At 40.4% G+C, this 21723-nt stretch overlaps 1 protein-coding gene across 1 annotated transcript in view; it reads right to left on the bottom strand.

The window, feature by feature from the left end:
- sntg2 (syntrophin, gamma 2) overlaps window positions 1-21723 on the bottom strand; it is a 292569-nt gene that overhangs the window by 263160 nt on the left and 7686 nt on the right. Inside the window, exons 2-3 of the mRNA XM_072280480.1 lie at window positions 19402-19496; window positions 16561-16698 (exon numbers count right to left, since the gene is read on the bottom strand). Of these exons, the coding sequence (XP_072136581.1) occupies window positions 16561-16698; window positions 19402-19496 (233 nt within the window). The remainder of the gene's footprint in view (window positions 1-16560; window positions 16699-19401; window positions 19497-21723) is intronic.

Below are 21723 nucleotides of genomic sequence, written 5' to 3'. Positions count from 1 at the left end.
CGCATGTGATATTTTTCAGTTACGTGGCAAGGTGAATGCATTATTTAGTTAACTGAATCAGACCCAATTGTTTTCTCTTGATTAACACTGGGCTAATGAGGAGCCTATTGTTTGCGTTCATGATAAGAGGCTGAAAGGGAATGTTAGAAGTTTAATTTACTTAAAAACATCTCTTTGACCCCTGGAATAGTCAGCTGCTGTTTTAGAAAGCTGAGCTTCGCAAAAAAAAAGGCCCCCCAAGCTCTGGGAAGTGAATATCCATCACATATAGAGTTGATATCCATTACATCTCTTTGATTGTTTTTATGTAAAGGAGGACATGAATAATGGAATGCTTAAATTAAACCCACAGCAGGCAACATATTGTTAACTGGTAATAAAACTGAGGCTTTATAAACCTGTTCTCATCAAACAATAAGAAACTGACTGCCTGTAAAAGGAACGTATTGACTCTAAAAACTGCTCATTTCTGCTTCAATTCTTTTAAGGGTTAAATTTGAGATTAAGAAAATGGATTTTCATTCCCTTTCCTCATCTAATTTCAGCAGCCAAGAGGGTTTCTGTTACACTGGATCACTTTCAGTCACAAACATCTTACTTCCATGCTCATCATTTTTCATCCACTTTCCTTTTTCAAGGACATTTCAATCTCTCACTGCTGCAGCTGGAGGATCCCAACTGCTTCTGGGTGACAGTCATACCAGTGCCCAGGGAGAGGAGGGTGAGCTGCTGCAAAGACTATCACCCAGTCACACACATGTGATGGTATAGGTCTGCAGACCGCAAAATGCTACGGATACCCTTACTAAAGAGACATTGTACTGTAACTACCTAATCTTCCAAGACTATTTCATTGTTTATCCTTCGTACTGAGTTTAACTGCCAATGCCCACTATTTGAGCGGTGGGTGCCCTCTCCTTACCACGGAGGAGATTCTTCCAGCTAACAAAGTAGTTGAAAAAATGTAGCCACTTTGTGGAAGAGTTTACCAGTGGAGAAAGTGAATTGATCAGGGGAAGTTCCAAGCATATGTTAGGCGCTTTCTGGTACATTGGGAGCAAAGCAGAAATAGTAGTATAAATAGTAGCTTACTTTTAGGAATTGAAATAAATACAATCACTTAATCTTCAGTTGTTCACCAGTAGCTTAGTAATTTCTCCCCTCTAAAAGTATAATAATCCAGCTTCTGCAATGTCAGTTTTGTCTTATGTTCAGATTCACAGAAACTTCCTCCCCTGGTGAGTTCATATGGGAGAAATGTCAACTAATCCAACACCTCAGGTACAAGGTAACTGAACTTGAGGAGGAAGTAACTGACCTGCAATGTAGAGAAATGGCAGAAGTGCTCCAGATGTCCTTTTGAGAGATAGTGCACCCCACGAGAACCACAGGTTGAGACTCGGGACCAGAAAGAAAGAGACATGCCCTGACCAATCAAGAATCTATCAACCACTCCTTAAATATACATGAAGCCTTGGCCTCTACAGCTGCCTGTGGCAAAGAATTTCACAGATTCACCACTTTCCGGCTCAGAAAATTCCTCCTCATCTCCATTTTAAAAGGACACCCCTCTATTCTGAGTCTGTGTCTTCAGGTCTCAGGTCTTAGATGTTCCCACCATAGAAGACATTCCCTCCACATCCATTCTGTCAAGCCCTTTCACCATTCGATGGGTCTCAATTAGGTCACCCCTCAATCTTCTGAATTTCAGCTAAATCAGGCTCAGGGCCATCAAACGCTCTTCATACGACAAGCCATTCAATCCTGGAATCATTTCTATGAACCTTTGAAACCTCTCCAGATTCAGCACATCCTTTCTAAGATAAAGGGCCCAAAACTGCTCACAATACTTCAAGCGAGCCCTCACTAGTGCTTTATAAAGTCTCAATATTACATCCTTGTTTTTATATTGTAGTTCTTTTGGATCTGGAAGTATTGATCCTTCATTCCTCAAAAGTGCCGTCACAGGTTGATAGGATCAGAAGTAAAGCTTTTGTCACATTGGCCTTCATAAATCAAAGTATTAGGTATAGGAGTTAGGATGTCATGCTGAAGCTGTATAAGGAGTTGCTGAGGCCTAATTTGAGTATTGTGTGCAGTTTTGGTCACCTACCTACGTGAAACCACTCCTTTTCTGTGTATCCATGGAAAACCGGCTTGTTAGCCCCTTGCTAACAGCCACTGGATTCCGTCATAATAAACTCACCTTCCTCCAGCTTCATACGTCGAGGATGTACACAACTTTGTTCCTGCCAGATCCATGAGGTTGGGATGTCTCACCCACCCAAACCTCGGTTTGTGTGAATGATGTGTGATTTACTGTCCTCAGCAAAAAAAAATAGATAGTACACTGCGTACAATTTATAAAGTATATTTAAGAATATTAATTTAAGCAAACCGTTATTAAATGAAAGAAAGGAAAAACAAAAAGGCCCATTACTCTGAAACAGTCAGATGTGAACTCAGGTTGGAGCTCATCTTGAACTTGTCTGTCACTCACACGCTGGACTATCGGTCTGTGTGAAAGCACACACCACCATCCGAACATGGCTCGAAATCTATCTGGAACAAACGGGGAGTATTGGTTCTTCCTTCTTGAAGCCATTCATCTGCACAAAGCACATTGTGCAACAGGGATGGCATCCTCAGCCATCTTTTCCCTCTGTCTTCCTCTGGCTCCTGCCAATAATGAACCCAGTGTTTTCCAGAACCTTCTCCCAAATCCAGTATCCCGATTGGCTGACAGCACATTCCTAAGCTGAATAACAAGCCTCTTATCTTAGCTCAAACTGAAACAAGCTGAAAGCAGAACAGTCTGTTCTTACAGAACTGCTAAAATGAAATACCTACAGCATAGCAGTAAAAATCTTAACCAGGGTTTTACATACAGAAATGATGTCAGTAAGTTTGAAAGAGTTCAGAGAACATTTACAAGGACGTTGACAGGACTTGAGGACCTGAGTTATAGGGAAAGGTTGAATCGATTAGCACTTCGTTCCCTAGAGTGTAGAAGAATAATGGGAGATTTGATAGTTGTATACAAAATTGAGGGGTAACAATGGGGTAGCTACAAGCAGTTTTTTCCCACTGAGTTTGGATGAGACTAGAACTAGAATTCATGAGTTAATCATGAAATGTTTAAGGGAAACATGAGGAGGAACTTCTTCACTCATAGGATGGTGGAAGTGTGGGATGAGCTGCCAGTGGAAGCAGTGGATCTAGGTTCAGTTTCAACATTTAAACAAATTTTGGTTAGGTATATGGATGGGAAGGGTATGGAGGGTTATGGTCCCGGGGCAGCTTGATGGAACTAGGCAGATTAATAGTTTGGCACAGAAAAGAAGGGCCAAAGGACCTGTTTCTGTGCTGTACTTTTCCAAAACTTCCTGACTTTAAGAACTACAGTGATGTCTACAGGCCTGACATTAGAACAAGTCCCGTGGGATTTCCTCTCACGTCCTTTAATTAACAATCTCTCAGGTACAGACAAACAGCTGGCTAGCTTTAATAGAGGCACCTCCAATTCTCATTTATTAAAAGTTTGTGAATTAAAACTCAGCTCTCAGATGGGAGAGGTCAATATTCACTGGTGGCACTCTCCATCAGTTTACTGGTGTAGTTTGTTTCTACTTTCTGTTCTTTCATTCTAACAGAGTCTATCTGAGAACACATTGAGTGGTGAACATAGATATACCCTCTGTCACCAACTCGGTTCATTCCATCATTGAATTAAAGCCTCCATTAAAGGAATTAAAGGAAGGACTGTAAAGGACTGAAGTTTTCCAACCTTCCTGAACCCTCTTACATTAGCATTGCTCCTGTCTCAAAAGATCATGTCAGCTATGCCACAATTAGCAGAAATTTCCCCAGTGTAGGAAAATCACCAGTTCTGGTTGCCCTGTGGCATCTACCATAGTTCTGGGTGATTGCAAGCACATTCATGTTTTTGATAATGGATCAATTGGGAACGTTATGTTACCACCTGCCCTTGCTCCGATGCCTGTGGTCTCATACCTGGAGTCTGTGGTGTCATACTGAACAAAGATACTAATTGCTGCAGCTTCCACATGAAAAACACTGGTCAACCTATGGCTTCCCAAATTCAGTTCGATAATCACCTTATTCATAATCCTGAGATATCAATGGTAATTGACATTTTGGCCCAGATGCATGTGACCAAATTGTTTGTCGCTTTTTAAAATTATAATGCTACTGACGCAATCGAACATGAGGCACACCCTTTCACCCATTTCCTTTAGAGACCCATAACCACTGGCTTAACACTTTCACCGAAACAACAGCTAAGACCTTTCCAGCTGTTGCATATGTAACTTCCACAGCAGCAAATACACTTACTGGTTGAATTGCCACTACTTTAAGTTGAATAAAAGATTTTTTTGCAGGTTTCCAATATAAAACTTCCCTATCCATTGGAATTATTATTTTTATAGTGCTCCTTCTATTGAAACATTGAATCCTCCAAGGACCAGAGTTTGGTGTCTTCTGCCTTTTGTATAACGCCTCCACTCCTAAGCTTCCGCTGACTCCAATAACTGACCTACACTTTCATGGGTTATCTCTCATATGTCAGCATTGCTCTACATTTCCTCATACTCACCTCTTATCTATTCCTCCAGATTGTCCACAACCCTGTAAGAATGAAGAGCAGGCAGCAGCTTAAACACATTATCCTCGCTCTTCTCCTTTTCCTAGTCCTGATCACAAATGTTGCATATGATAATTATGTTTCCTGCATCATCTTAAGATGGGGCTGCAGGGTCAGGATCCATTTGTCATGAATAATTAGTTTAATTACATAATCCCACAAAAAGATGAATTTACAAATGTCTTTCATTCACCTATTTGGATATTAGATATTTACTTTCCTACAAGGGCAGTTTTTTGGATATGAGTAGTTTTTAAGATTTTATATAATTTACTTTGCAAATACTCCGGAGTGAGAGATTTGAAAAGGATCAATCACAGGCTTTCTCTTTTTTCCGATGGCCTATTGGAATCGAGAGAGAAAGCTACACACAGGTTGAGGCGAGAGATTTAAAAAGGAGCATTCATGGGCTTTTGGTTTTTCCAGGGCCCAATCAAATCATGATTCATTAGCAAGGGCAAGTTAAAATAAGGTAGAGACATGCGGAGCAGACATTGTTGGAACAGACCAGTGTTAGAGTGAGAAGGCTTTGGTGACATAGACTTCGGTGAGGTAAGTTTTTTCTTCATTCTTCATCTGTTAGCGCATGGTTAATGCCATGAGAATGGCTTCAACGGCTGTGTTGTGTTTTTTTGTGTGAGATGTGGGAACTCTAGGAGACTCCCAACCTCCAGTATAACCACATCTGCAACAGGTACCCCAAGTTGCAACTCCTTAGAGAGTGTGTTAAGGAACTAGATTTTCAGAAGGCCTTTGACAAGTTTCCACACATTAGGTTGCTTAACAAGCTACAAGCTCATGGTATTACAAGAAAGATTCTAGCATGGATAAAACATTGGCTGATTGGCAGGAGGCAAAGTGTGGGAATGAGGGAGACTTCTCTGGTTGGTTGCCGGTGACAACTGGTGCTCCACGGGGGTTGATGTTGGGACCACTTCTTTTTATGTCATCTGTCAATGATTTGGATGATGAAGTTGACAGATTTGTGACAAATTTTGCAGATGATATGAAGATAGGTGGAGAAGCAAGTGGAGTTGAGGAAGCAGGGAAATTGCAGAAGGACAGATGGATTAAGAGAATAGGCAAATAAGTTGTAAGTAGATTAATGTCAGGAAGTACATGGTCATGCACTTTGATAGAAAGAATAAAAACACAGACTATTCTCTAAGTAGTCAGAGAGTACAAAAATTCAAAGTGCAAAGTTCTTTGGGAGTCCTCGAGCAGGATTTCATAAAGGTGACTTGCAGGTTAAGTCAGTGGTAAAGGCGGCAAATTTAAAGTTAGCTTTCATTTCAAGAGGACTAGAATATAAAAGCAAGGATGTAATGCAATGGATTTACAGGACACCGGTGAGGCCTCACTTGGAGTGGTGAGAGCAGTTTTGGTCCTCTTATTCAGTTCAGTTCAATTCAATTCAAGTTTAATTGTCATTTCAACCACATCTGAATACTTCTGAACACAGTCAAGCAAAATAGCATTACCCTGGAGTCAAGGTGCTAAATACTGTACAGTCACACACAGCAATCAGCACACATGAGATCATTAGATACACAAAAAAATAGTATCATAATCACTCAATAAGAGTCTAAAAAACAGAAACTCACGACAACAATCCATGGTTGACTGTTTTAGAGCTTGACTCCTCCAGCCTGGACACAGTGCCCCCCAGCCCCCCCAGGGCACCATGGCTCGAGTTCCAGCCATGTACATACAATACTACACGCCCATAGAGAATATTAGAAAAAAGACACAACCACACAAAACACCCATCGGAATTATGTCGACTTCAATGTTTTCGGTGGAACACACTGGCCCAAACGTCCTCCCCTCTGTCATGTGATTTCGCAGCTTGAGGTTCAGTCCTTTATCTAAGAAAGGATATGCTGACATTGGAGAGAATATAGAGGAGGCTTATGAGAATGATTCTGAGAATGAAAGGTTCATTGTATGAGGAGAATTTGATTGCTCTGTGCATTTACTCACTGGAATCTACAAGAATGAGGGGGAATCTCATTGAAAATTATTGAACATGAAAGGTGCTATAGCGTGGATGTGGAGAGGATGTTTCCAATAGTACAGGAGTGTAGAACCAAAGGGCAGAGCCTCAGAATAGAGGATGTCCATTCAGAATTGAGAAAAGGGGGCGTTTCTTTTCACCAGTGGGTGGTGAATCTGTGGAATTTGTTGCCACAGGTGGCTCAGGAGACAAGGCCATTGAGTGTATTTAAGGCAGAGATTAATTGGTTCTTGAGTAGTCAGAGTGTGAAAGGTTGCGGCGAGAAGGGGTTGAGAAAGAAAATAGATCAACCATGATGAAATAGCAGTGCAGACTCAATGGGTCAAATGGCCTAATTCTGACCCTATCTTTTATGGTCTTATGGACCTATATGTTGTTCATTGCTAATGATGGCATTATATCATCATGGTTTACACCTTTGACTTTTATATTCAAATCAATCTGTCTTAATATATCTTGCTGTTATGTTATACAATGATGAAAGACTTACTAGGAGAAGAATGATGATTACCCTTGGGGAACATTATACTCCTGATAACCTCTTTTACCTATTCTGTTGTAGAAACATAGAAACATAGAAAATAGGTGCAGGAGTAGGCCATTCGGCCCTTCGAGCCTGCACCGCCTTTCAGTACGATCATGGCTGATCATCCAACTCAGAACCCTGTACCAGCCTTCCCTCCATACCCCCTGATCCCTTTAGCCACAAGGGCCATATCTAACTCCCTCTTAAATATAGCCAATGAACTGGCCTCAACTGTTTCCTGTGGCAGAGAATTCCACAGATTCACCACTCTCTGTGTGAAGAAGGTTTTCCTAATCTCGGTCCTAAAAGGCTTCCCCTTTATCCTCAAACTGTGATCCCTCGTTCTGGACTTCCCCACCATTGGGAACAATCTTCCTGCATCTAACCTGTCCAATTCCTTTAGGATTTTATACGTTTCAATAAGATCCCCCCTCAATCTTCTAAGTTCCAACGAGTATAAGCCTAGTCAATCCAATCTTTCATCATATGAAAGTCCTGCCATCCCAGGAATCAACCTGGTGAACCTTCTTTGTACTCCCTCTAAGGCAAGAATGTCTTTCCTCAGATTAGGGGACCAAAACTGCACACAATACTCCAGGTATGGTCTCACCAAGACCTTGTACAACTACAGTAGTACCTCCCTGCTCCTGTACTCGAATCCTCTCGCTATAAATGCCAGCATACCATTCGCCTTTTTCACCGCCTGCTGTACCTGCATGCCCACTTTCAATGACTGGTGTATAATAACACCCAGGTCTCGTTGCACCACCCCTCTTCCTATTCGGCCACCATTCAGATAATAATCTGTTTTCCTATTTTTGCCACCAAAGTGGATAACCTCACATTTATCCACATTAAATTGCATCTGCCATGAATTTGCCCACTCACCTAACCTATCCAAGTCATCCTGCATCCTCTTAGCATCCTCCTCACAGCTAACACTGCCGCCCAGCTTCGTGTCACCTGCAAACTTGGAGATGCTGCATTTAATTCCCTCATCCAAGTCATTAATATATATTGTAAACAACTGGGGTCCCAACACTGAGCCTTGCGGTACCCCACTAGTCACTGCCTGCCATTCTGAAAAGGTCCCGTTTATTCCCACTCTTTGCTTCCTGTCTGCCAACCAATTCTCACCACATCAATACCTTACCCCCAATACCGTGTGCTTTAAGTTTGCACACTAATCTCCTGTGTGGGACCTTGTCAAAAGCCTTTTGAAAATCCAAGTATACCACATCCACTGGTTCTCCCCTATCCACTCTACCAGTTACATCCTCAAAAAATTCTATGAGATCTGTCAGACATGATTTTCCTTTCACAAATCCATGCTGACTTTGTCCGATGATTTTACCGCTTTCCAAATGTGACTTCTTTGGAAATGGTCATGTAATTCTAGGGTCCCCAAGGCCTACAAAGCATTATATTGTCACAAGGTAGACCTATTTGAACGTGTCTTGCTGTTCACTTACTATTTGGGTATAAGCGTATATTGCATTTAAGGTACTCCTACAATGCAACAAGAAGGGCCACTAGGCCTACCTGTACTGCCATTTGTATTATACTTAATGTTACAAGAATGAGCTGAATACTCAGTTGTCAAAATCCCATGGTCTGACAGAATAGACTGAATAGCCCATGTTCGGTTCAAGTTTTCTGGGAGAATTCAACAATTGCAAAATTGTGTCAGTCAAGTAAAGGGGGAAGACCCGGACATTTGTAGCCAGAGTCCAGAAGAAGAAACTTATGCAGATAGTATGGTTAGTATCAGAATACCAAGCTACAGTATACCAATGGATGTTTACTCCCATGGGAGTAACATCACCTACCCCTGTGTTCTGACATCTTTTTCCTGGTAGCCCCTTTAATTAAGAGTACAGATAGAATCCTCAACAGAGAACTGTACCCTTCCTTACCTCACCATAGGTGTAAGGGTAACCTGCCTCTTTCACTCTCTGTCTATATTATTACATTATGAAATCATGTAACTGATAAATATATATTTCTATAACTAAAATGTAAGATTAATAAGCCTTAGGCAAGATAAGACAGCAATAGACATTCAGTAATGTGTCTACAAGATTCTTTTTCAGTAAACCTGAATAAAATTGTGCATCACCTCCAAAGAAATGTGAACACCGCTGTAAAAGAAATGAACTATCTTCAGCTCAATGAAAGACATTACCAGCTGACACAAGGAAATAATGGCAACAGCAATAGTGATCCAACCTTGTATTAAGGAAGTGGTAGAAACTATTCCTGAGGAAGAAAATCTTAAAGATGAACTACTATAGATTTATAAAATGGACATTGATGTGTTAGTGTCGCATGTTTAATGACAAATTACAGCAGTAATAATGCAATGAGGTTTCAAAAATGTGTGCAGCTAAGAATAAGGAAGGAATGCTCTAAAGAGAAAACAACAGAGAGAACTCTACACAATAAGTTTTCTGAGCATCCAATCAAGGAGAGCTTCTCAAGCAATGGTAACCTAATGAAATGTTTGATGCTCCCCAGAGGAGTCTTTTCAGGCATCTGATCTCGAAATTGGATTTTGTAAGAAGGAACTGGGCTAGCACAAGGGGGATATGATGAATACTCACTTTCCAGGGTAGGTGGGGGGGGGGGCCTTTATGCCAAGCTCAGATTTCTGACATAGCTTTGACTATTCCAGTGTTCACTCATCTGGTCTGTACATATTGGCTGTGTGGTGAAAAAAGCACAACAGCACCTCTTTCACTTCAGGCGGTTGAAGAAGTTTGGTATGGGTATCCAATTCCTAAGGACTTTCTATAGGGGCACAATTGAGAGCATCTTAACTGGCTGCATCACTACTTGGTATGGGAACTGTACGTCCCTCAATCGCAGGACTCTGCAGAGAGTGGTGCAGACAGCCCAGCTTATTTGTAAATGTGAAATTCCCACTATACAGGACATTTTCAGAGACGGTGTATAAAAAGGGCCCGGAAGATCATTGAGGACCAGAATCACCCCAACCACAAACTGTTCCATCTGCTACCATCCAGGAAACAGTACCGTAGCATAAAAGCCAGGACCAACAGGCTCCACGACAGCTTCTTCCACCAGCTACCAGACTGATTAATTCTTGCTGATACAATTGTATTTCTTTGCTATATTGACTGTCCTGTTGTACATACTATTTATTTACAAATTACTATTAATTGTACATTATACATTTAGACAGAGACGTAACATAAAGATTTTTACTTCTCATGTATGTGAAGGATGCAAGTAATAAAGTCAAGTCATGCATTTCAAATTGTTGTTTCTGAGTAAGTTCAACTTCCAACCAATATTCCTTGCTCAGACTCTTGTCTTAAATTAGTGAACAATAGTGCTCTTGTTGGCTCATTATTTAATCAAAAGAAAACAATGGGGTCCACTTCAGCTAATTCAGTAGTGCATTTACCTGACCTGACCAATTACTGAAACTGAAAACTATTACATGTCTGTGAAGTCACCAAGTAGCAAAAACAGTATAATTGTTAGAGAGCTGTCAGACCTGTGAGAAATGTTCAAATAATGCTAAGAAGAATGACAGAAAGATGGGTTTTCTAGAATCCATTCCTCTGGTTTCAATTTCTGTAACAGACAACTCGTTCTGCTGCAATTTGCTGCTATGTCTTTTTAGTTCCTAGGAACTGTACCTGTGTTTTGAAGTTCTTTTTTTTAGAAATCATTTGTAGCATGAAATATTTTATAAGATGTAATTCCTCTGAGGTTTACACATGTTTTAGGAATTTTATCTAAGTTTAAATGTATATCACTAAAACTGCATGAACTGTGCTTAAAACGCTTTGTTAGCTAGAAGTATCATGTCCTTGATGGGGAAAGGGAGGCACTGCTCAAATAGTGGTTATTAACAGATAAATTCTCCGCGGAAGGAAAAACAGGGAATTGATCTAGCTTTGAAGTGCAGGTGGCTACAGTATAGCCTCCATTTAGTGAGAGTACCTGGGGCTATCTGTCTCCGAGAAGGCTTATGATCTTTGCTTAAGGTCAGGACTTCACTGGCAGCAAAGCCCATACCATCACATATAGAGATGTCAACTGTTCTCCAAAACAAAACAAACTAGACTTATTGTGAAGATTCTTTAAAGTCAAAAAAATCTACCAATTACAAATTAATGATATTAAAAATAACATTGGCTTCATAGACACAAAGCTCATTTTGCCAACAGTTTGCCTGTGATTATTTCAGCTTTTCTGTCGCTTCAAAATACTATGAACTTACAGTTAAAATAAAACATATTTTTCAAAATTCTGACAGGTAATTTTAGCTAAACAATCAATACCAACAGAAACATTGTTTTGCTTCTTTACTGAAATGTTTGTTGACATTTAACAAAGAGTGGAAGCAGTCTTAGAAAAGATCAATTAAAATAACAAATATCATGTTTTGGAGACATTTCATTCTCCTCACAGGCACTTCCAATTGTTCACTGAGTCAAAACTCAGATATGCTATCAGTACATTTTTCTTAGGTCCAGCTTTCAAATTCCATGGCAAGAAAAGGTCACTAACAAACATTTGTTTAAAAACAACCAACAGTGCTTGAACCTGACGAGGCTTTATACACAAAGCAGTCATGATTAAACAACTGAAACAATGCCCAAATCTCCTCCTTTCCCCTTCCACATTCTGATTGGAAAGGAACCAACTTTAACCTTTACTCATAATCCCAGTTCTGATCATTAGTAACACTACACAACTTCAAAGCTTCACAAAAAATGTTCTTATATTTCTCTGCAACTTTCCACAGCAGTTCAACCAAATAGTTTTAGATTCAAAACTACTCCTAAAAGTAACCTGGTATAGCAGGAGATAAAAATCAGCAACTCTCAGCCTTTGCTTTCCTTTGGTATGTTAGACCCTCAAATAATCAAACTGAGTCATGACAAAAGTTGGCCTGTTTGTTGTGTGTCTGTTCCAGGTGATTATATAGTTATGAGTCAAGCATTTTATCATTTTTTTATTGAAATGGCAGCAGTTATCAGAGTAAGCATTTGTTGCTCTTCCAAGAGGCCTTTGAAAAATATAATGAGGTACTTGTTTTAAACATGTTCCTTATATGTTGAGCTTCATGTGTCACCATTTGTTGTGAAGTTGTAAATATTCTCTTTATAACCAGACTTATAAATTTGGTACAAGTAATGAACAGTGTATAACTATCCCTAATATGATAAGCTGATGACTGATTGAGTTTAATTAGTTTTCACAGGATAATTCATCTTTTAAAATTGTCTTTCATTTTAAGATACCTTGTTTAAACTTTTCAGCATAATTGTATAAGGGCTAAGAGAGTTGTAAAAGAGCGCCTGAAGGCTTTGTGTGTCAATGCAAGGAGCATTCGTAATAAGGTGGATGAATTGAAAGTGCAGATTGTTATTAATGATTATGATATAGTTGGGATCACAGAGACATGGCTCCAGGGTGACCAGGGATGGGAGCTCAACGTTCAGGGATATTCAATATTCAGGAGGGATAGACATGAAGGAAGGGGAGGTGGGGTGGCGTTGCTGGTTAAAGAAGAGATTAACGCAATAGAAAGGAAGGACATAAGCCGGGAAGATGTGGAATCGATATGGGTAGAGCTGCGTAACGCTAAGGGGCAGAAGACGCTGGTGGGAGTTGTGTACAGGCCACCTAACAGTAGTAGTGAGGTCGGAGATGGTACTAAACAGGAAATTAGAAATGTGTGCAATAAAGGAACAGCAATTATAATGGGTGACTTCAATCTACACGTAGATCGGGTGAACCAAATTGCTAAAGGTGCTGAGGAAGAGGATTTCTTGGAATATATGCGGGATGGTTTTTTGAACCAACATATCGAGGAACCAACTAGAGAGCAGGCTATTCTGGACTGGGTTTTGAGCAATGAGGAAGGGTTAATTAGCAATCTTGTCGTGAGAGGCCCCTTGGGTAAGAGTGACCATAATATGGTGGAATTCTTCATTAAGATGAAGAGTGACATAGTTAATTCAGAAACAAAGGTTCTGAACTTAAAGAGGGGTAACTTTGAAGGTATGAGACGTGAATTAGCTAAGATACACTGGCAAATGACACTTAAAGGATTGACGGTGGATATGCAATGGCAAGCATTTAAAGGTTGTATGGATGAACTGCAACAAATGTTCATCCCAGTTTGGCAAAAGAATAAATCAAGGAAGGTAGTGCGCCCGTGGCTGACAAGAGAAATTAGGGATAGTATCAATTCCAAAGAAGAAGCATACAAATTAGCCAGAGAAAGTGGCTCACCTGAGGACTGGGAGAAATTCAGAGTTCAGCAGAGGAGGACAAAGGGCTTAATTAGGAAGAGGAAAAAAGATTATGAGAGAAAACTGGCAGGCAACATAAAAATGGACTGTAAAAGCTTTTATAGATACGTAAAAAGGAAAAGACTGGTAAAGACAAATGTAGGTCCCCTGCAGACAGAAACAGGTGAATTGATTATGGGGAGCAAGGACATGGCAGACCAATTGAATAATTACTTTGGTTCTGTCTTCACTAAGGAGGACATAAATAATCTTCCAGAAATAGTAAGGGACAGAGGGTCCAGTGAGATGGAGGAACTGAGCGAAATACATGTTAGTAGGGAAGTGGTGTTAGGTAAATTGAAGGGATTGAAGGCAGATAAATCCCCGGGGCCAGATGATCTGCATCCCAGGGTGCTTAAGGAAGTAGCCCAAGAAATATTGGATGCATTAGTGATAATTTTTCAAAACTCGTTAGATTCTGGACTAGTTCCTGAGGATTGGAGGGTGGCTAATGTAACTCCACTTTTTAAAAAAGGAGGGAGAGAGAAACCGGGGAATTATAGACCGGTTAGCCTAACGTCGGTGGTGGGGAAACTGCTGGAGTCAGTTATCAAAGATGTGATAACAGCACATTTGGAAAGGGGTGAAATGATCGGACAAAGTCAGCATGGATTTGTGAAAGGAAAATCATGTCTGACGAATCTCATAGAATTTTTTGAGGATGTAACTAGTAGAGTGGATATGGGAGAACCAGTGGATGTGGTATATTTGGATTTTCTGAAGGCTTTTGACAAGGTCCCACACAGGAGATTAGTGTGCAAACTTAAAGCACACGGTATTGGGGGTAAGGTGTTGGTGTGGGTGGAGAGTTGGTTAGCAGACAGGAAGCAAAGAGTGGGAGTAAACGGGACCTTTTCAGAATGGCAGGCGGTGACTAGTGGGGTACCGTAAGGCTCAGTGTTGGGACCCCAGTTGTTTACAATATATATTAATGACTTGGATGAGGGAATTAAATGCAGCATCTCCAAGTTTGCGGATGACACGAAGCTGGGTGGCAGTGTTAGCTGTGAGGAGGATGCTAAGAGGATGCAGGGTGACTTGGATAGGTTGGGTGAGTGGGCAAATTCATGGCAGATGCAATTTAATGTGGATAAATGTGAAGTTATCCATTTTGGTGGCAAAAATAGGAAAACAGATTATTATCTGAATGGTGGCCGATTAGGAAAAGCGGAGGTGCAACGAGACCTGGGTGTCATTATACACCAGTCATTGAAAGTGGGCATGCAGGTACAGCAGGCGGTGAAAAAGGCGAATGGTATGCTGGCATTTATAGCGAGAGGATTCGAGTACAGGAGCAGGGAGGTACAACTGCAGTTGTACAAGGCCTTGGTGAGACCACACCTGGAGTATTGTGTGCAGTTTTGGTCCCCTAATCTGAGGAAAGACATCCTTGCCATAGAGGGAGTACAAAGAAGGTTCACCAGATTGATTCCTGGGATGGCAGGACTTTCATATGAAGAAAGACTGGATGAACTGGGCTTGTACTCGTTGGAGTTTAGAAGATTGAGGGGGGATCTGATTGAAACGTATAAGATCCTAAAGGGATTGGACAGGCTAGATGCAGGAAGATTGTTCCCGATGTTGGGGAAGTCCGGAACGAGGGGTCACAGTTTGAGGATAGAGGGGAAGCTTTTAGGACCGAGATTAGGAAAAACTTCTTCACACAGAGAGTGGTGAATCTGTGGAATTCTCTGCCACAGGAAACAGTTGAGGCCAGTTCATTGGCTATATTTAAGAGGGAGTTAGAGATGGCCCTTGTGGCTACGGGGGTCAGGGGGTATGGAGGGAAGGCTGGGGCAGTGTTCTGAGTTGGATGATCAGCCATGATCATAATAAATGGCGGTGCAGGCTCGAAGGGCCGAATGGCCTACTCCTGCACCTATTTTCTATGTTTCTATGTTTCTATGTTTTCATTCCATATATTGCAATTAGATTTATGGCCCTAACTGCCCTCATTGAAGTAAAGTGGATCCATTACCTCAATCTCAGTTCATAAATCTATTATGACTTTTAAAAATGCAAAAAATAATGGTGCACAGTGCATGCATTTTAAAGCATGAGAAGCAACGTCTATGCACTACCAGCCTTGCAGTTATGGCAATGCCAGTTAGCACTTAGCAAATCTGCTGTGTTCTCTCAAGTGAGAATGACCAGGTGGTGTCAGCCATATCACTCACCAATCATCAGCAGGCAGGAAAGATCACATGACCAGATCTCACTTCCATGTTGCACAAGTGATTAACATGGAATAACTAGTGATGTTTCTCAACCATCTTCGCCTTCAGAGCTGCTGGCAACCTCACCTTTATCCTTTACTTCAAGGAAGTATACGGTACTGCTGAGAAATGACTCTACAATTCCCATGTCAATCATTAGGAAGGATGCAGGAACTTTAAAATGTTAACTTTTTAAAAAAAAATATGTATTAGGTCTAAGTCTTCCTTCATTTGGAGACTCAAGAAACTGCAGCTGCTTGAATCTGGAGTAAATAACAAATTCTGGAAGAACTCAACAGGTCAAGCTGCATCTGTGGAGACAAAGAAATCGTTAATGTTTCAGGTTGAGACCCTGCATCAGATTTTGATAGTTCTGGTCAGATGTCCTGATGCAGTCTCAACATGGAATGACTCCACAGATGTTGCCTGACCAATCGAGTTCTTCCAGCACTTTTTTTTGTTCTGTCGTCATTTGATTGTCTCCCAAATCTCTGCCTTATTGGCTAGCATTCTGAGGAAATAACTACATAATTATCTGAGCACCCAATATTTACAAAATTCACTCACCCCTGTGTAGAATCAGTGAAGTTTGAGATTATTCTATAGCTCCTAGCACTCAGTTAATTTTATATGCAGGCAGCAGGCTGATCCAGCTTCATTCAATGCTGAATTTAAAACTTGATCACAGAAGGAAAAGGCTGATATCAATGAAATCAGACCACCTAATTTGCTATATTAGGGCCATTTAAGCAAATATATTAATGGATTGCATTTTATTTTGAAAAAAGGGTACTTACATTTGAATCAGAATCACTTCCATTGACACAAACAACATCTTGCTTTTGAATTGTTATGACATCTTTTGAAAGCCTTAGTCGGACATCATAGGCATTCTCAGATTCTTCATCAAAAAGACGTGTGATACCAGTCTTAGTCTGCAAAACAAAATAATTTTTTTTCTGTAAAATATCACTTATTTCACAATCAATCCATAGTTTCACTAATAAATCATGTATAGACATGTTCATTCCTATGTTTTTGATTCACGTTCCATAACTTTTTATCCTAGCTTTTTCTGCTGACCCCTGAATACATGGTCTAGCTTGGGTACTGGCACAAATGTTGATTGGTCTCAGTAATCCACTATTCATAATTCAGTATAGGTAAGCAATCTGAATTTGTTTCCCTCACTTTAAGTCTACAGTCACACAGAATTCGTTTAGTACTGGGGGATTGTTACATTATGATTCAACGCTGATACTAGAACTGAACTTTCTCACCCATTTACTTTCCTGGGTGTCTTGATCATATCAGTTAAGATCAACATATTCAGTAGAATCCAGTGATTAAATCTGGGGTCATTAGCATTGGACCTCCCTGCATAATGTCAGCTAACAGCTTCACCCATTAATCCATGGAAATAGACTGAGGTTCAACTTCACTTGGGTTATCGGCAGTGAAAGGGATGTGGTGGCTGATAAATTTCACTGTATATACTTACAAAAATTAGGAATCTAATTTCCATCCATTTTTAAGGAAGAATGTTGGTAGGTCATGGAAAATAAGTTACATTAAAAAGGGCAGACTGGGTTCTTTATTAATGTAATGTTCAATTGCATTCTATTTCCAGTGGAATAATTTCCATGGTTCTAATCAAAAATGACCATTTCAGATCCTAATGGCTCCTTGTATTGATATTACCCATACCATTCTTTTTATTATTAAGCAATGACAGTGAAGCCAGAGGGCAGTTAAATAAAGATAGGGGTGTCACTGTACTGTAGTGGTCAGCACAACACTATTACAGCTTGGAGCATCAGAGTTCAGAGTTCACTCCCAGCATCCTCTGTAAGGAGCTTTGTATGCCCTCTCGACATAAGGTTTGGGCCTTCTCCAGGTGCTCGAGTTCCCTCCACACTCCGGTTAGTAGGTAGGTTGATCATTGTAAATTGACCTGTGATTAAACTAGTGTTAAATCGGGGGTTGCTGGGTGGCGTGGCTCAAATGGCAGGAGGAGCCTATGAATGTGGTACCTCTAAATAATTAAATGTAGTTCACTTCATTGGAAAAGAAAATATTTCATTTTTTTTATAGTAAAACATATTATGTGATGATGTTAGTCATGATATCATTGAATATTAACATGGAATAACTATTTAAAATGTAATTGCTACTCAGAGTAATCTTAAACATCATTTGTACATGTTTTATCTACAATAATAATACATTTGAAGTCATATTTTTCCAAATTTAAGAGGTTGCAATTTAAATAACTAGAAACTGCAATATAATAACAAAGTTAATTACGTAAGGAAAAAAATTAACAAGAATGTTATACTTTCAGCGTCCAGCCTTTTGTGCTCAAAACTCCAGTGACCAGCCACAGTTATTTAATAATCGAAGGGGTTCTGACACTTGGAATGTATTGTACTCCCATTGTAAAAATTTCAGTCTGTGAAAGTGACCTTTCTATACTTAAAATATCTAGTTCTTTCAACATTTGGTAGGCTTCAATGAGATCCCCCTGCATTCTTCTGATTTCCGGTGACTACAGGCCCAAAGCTACCAAATGCTCCTCAGATGTTAACCCCTTCATTCCACAAATCATCCTTGTGAACCCGCTCTGGACTCTCTGCAATGATAATAACATCTTTTCTGAGATATGGGGCCCAACACTGTTGACAATCTTCTAAGTGCAGCTTGACTAGTGTCTTATCAAGGCTCAACATGATCTCCTTGGTTTTATATTCTATTCCCCCTGAAATATATGAAATCATTGCATTTGCCTTCTTTGCCACAGACTCAAACTGCAAATTAACCTTCTGGGAGTCTTGCATGAGGACTCCTAAGTCCCTCTGCACCTCTGATGTTTGAATTTTCTCCCCATTTACATAATAGGCTGCACTATTGTTCCTTTTACCAAAATGCATTATCATACATTTCCTAACAATGCATTCCATCTGCCACTTTTTCCCCTTCTTCCAATTTGTCTAAGCCTTGCTGCAATCACATTGCTTCCTCAGCACTACCTACTCCCCCACATCATCTGCAAACTTTGCCACAAAGTCATCAATTCCATTATCCAAATCATTACCAAACAGTGTGAAAAGTAGCAGTCCCAAAACTGACCCCTGAGGAACACCACTAGTCACTGGCAGCCAACCAGAAAAGGTTCTCATTCGCTGCCTTCTGCCTGTCAGCCATTCCACTATGCATACCTGTACCTTTCCTGTAATGCCATAGGATTTTGTGACACATGTAACACACACACACACACACTAGTTTTATTGCTAACACTAGGTCTGCAAACAGGTGCACATTCACTTTGAATAAAAGGAAAGCCCTAGGAAATATTTAAGCAGCGCAGCGGTGTTGAAGTCAGAATCAGAATCAGGTTTATTATCATCAACATGTGTCGTGAAATTTGCTAACTTAGCAGCAGCAGTTCAATGCAATACATAATACAGAAGAAAAAATAAATAAGACAATTACAGTATATGTATATTGGAGATTAAAAATTGTGCAAAAACAGAAATAATATATATTGAAAAAGTGAGGTAGTATTCACAGGTTCAATGTCCATTTAGGAATTGGATGGCAGAGGGAAAGAAGCTGTTCCTGAATGGCTGAGCGTGTGCCTTCAAGGGCATGCCCAGGGTGCTGGGGGTCCTTAATAATGGACGTTGCCTTTCTGAGGCACTGCTCCTTGAAGATGTCCTGGGTACTTTGTAGGCTAGTACCCAAGATGGAGCCAACTAATTTTATGATCCTCTGCAGCTTCTATCAGTCCTGTGCAGTAGTAACCCCCCCCCCGCCATACCAGACAGTGATGCAGCCTGTCAGAATGCTCTCTACAGTACATCTGTAGAGTTCTTGAGTGTTTTTATTAGCATATCAAATCACTTCAAACTCCTAATGAAGTACAGTCGCTATCTTGCCTTCTTTATAGCTGCATTGATATGTTGGGACCAGGTTAGGTCCTCAGAGATCTTGACACCCAGGAACTTGAAACTGCTCACTCTTTCCACTTCTGATCCCTCTATGAGGATTGGTATGTGTTCTTTCATCCTGCCTTTCCTGAATTCCACAATCAGCTTGTTTGTCTTACTGAGCTTGAGCGCAAGGTTGTTGCTGCGACACCACTCCAATGGTTGGCATACCTCACTCCTGTATGCCGTCTTGTCTCCAACTAAGATTCTACCAACAATGGTTGTATCATCAGAAATTTTACAGATGGAATTTGAGCTATGTCTAGCCACACAGTCATGGGTATATAGAGAGTAGAGCAGTGGGCTAAGCACACACCCCTGAGGTGCACCAGTGTTGATCGTCAGTGAAGAGGATATGTTATCACCAACCTGCACAGATTGTGGTCTTCCGGATCCAGTTGCAGAGGGAGGTACAGGCCCAGGTTCTGTAACTTACCAGTCAGGATTGTGGAAATGATGGTGTTATATGCTGAGCTATAGTCACTGAACAGCATCCTAACATTGACCTATTGTGGCGATAGGCAAATTGCAATGGGTCCAGGTCCTTGCTGAGGCAGGAGTTCAGTCTAGTCATGACCAACCTCTCAAAGCATTTTATCACTGTAGAAATCATGCTGTATGTAACAGATCTCTGTCCCTTATACTTCCCTGGGAACTGCTGAATTATTGTTGCTATGACAACAATCAACTCTCTCTCTTTTAGCTGCTTGCTGAACCAGTAACTGAACCACAGTGTGGATATTTAAACACCACCTGGTCAGAACAACTTGTATATGCGAAAATTATCCTTCATTCAGGTTGCAAGGAAGTGCCCAGCTGGTAAGATTCCACTGTATGTTGTCATAGAAAGGCAGTATATTCTGGGTTATATCAATTTTCAAGCAAGCAGAAAAAAAAAGTTCTAAATTATCCAATTTATAGGCATTATTATTTGGAATTCAATTCAGTAATTTTGGAAGTATGTTAACATTCTCTGTAATGAGAGACTAATTTCATTATTTAAAGCATGCAGCTCCTAGTGTAGCAATCAAGTCAATCCACATTGAAATTTTAGGCTAATGTTACCTCCCAACACACTGTATCTTTCTGTAGAGGAGGACAATCTATGCATTTCTTTTTTTGATACATTCTCTGCTCAATTCCTCTTGCAGATCAAAGAAGCTAATCAACTGATATTTGGGTAATTGATTAGGTGGCCAAGATCTATATCTAGTATTTACAGCAGAAAGACCAAACCTGCCCAGTAATGTACTGACATCTGACACTGTAACTTTGAGTTAAGAGCTATTTATCCCAAAATGTCATTGCAAACAATGACAAAACTTAGAGAAAATTTCAGTCTGGCCAAAAGAAAAGCAATATTTGATAGTAAATAATGTTAACCTTACTAATTCCAATGTTTACCTGAAGGATATACGTGCATGACTGCAGCATAACCTGACAAGTCACAATATTCATACCAAGCACATCAGAGCTATTCAGAAAGATTTGGTTATTGTGAGCAAGAAAGCATCCAACAAAACTTGAATGACATATAAGAAGTGCTGGAAGAACTCAGCAGGTCAGGCAGCACAGATTAAAAGCAATAAAAAAAAGTCAACATTTCGGGACGAGATCCTTCATCAGGACTGGGAAGGAAGATCAAAGCAATCAGAATAAAAATGTAGGGGGAGGAGGAGGAGTACAGGCTGGCAGGTGATAGGTGAAACCAGGTTAGGGGAAAGGTTGGTGGTTGGGTGATGCAGGATGAAGTGAGAAATCAGGAAGTGACAGGTGGAAAAGGTAAAGTGCTGAAGAAGAAGGAATCTGATAGGAGAGGAGAGTGGACCATAGAAGAAAGGGAAGGAAGAGGGGCATCAGAGGGAAGTGATAGGTAGGCAGGTGAGGAGAAGAGAAGTTGTAAGAAGGGAGCCAGAATGAAGAATGGAAAATGAGAGAAGGGGCAAGAAAGCTTTCTATATCAATACCCAA

Source organism: Mobula birostris, chromosome 2, assembly GCF_030028105.1.
Source record: "Mobula birostris isolate sMobBir1 chromosome 2, sMobBir1.hap1, whole genome shotgun sequence".
Lineage (NCBI taxonomy): Eukaryota > Metazoa > Chordata > Chondrichthyes > Myliobatiformes > Myliobatidae > Mobula > Mobula birostris.
This window is presented reverse-complemented; position numbering and strand designations above follow the sequence as displayed.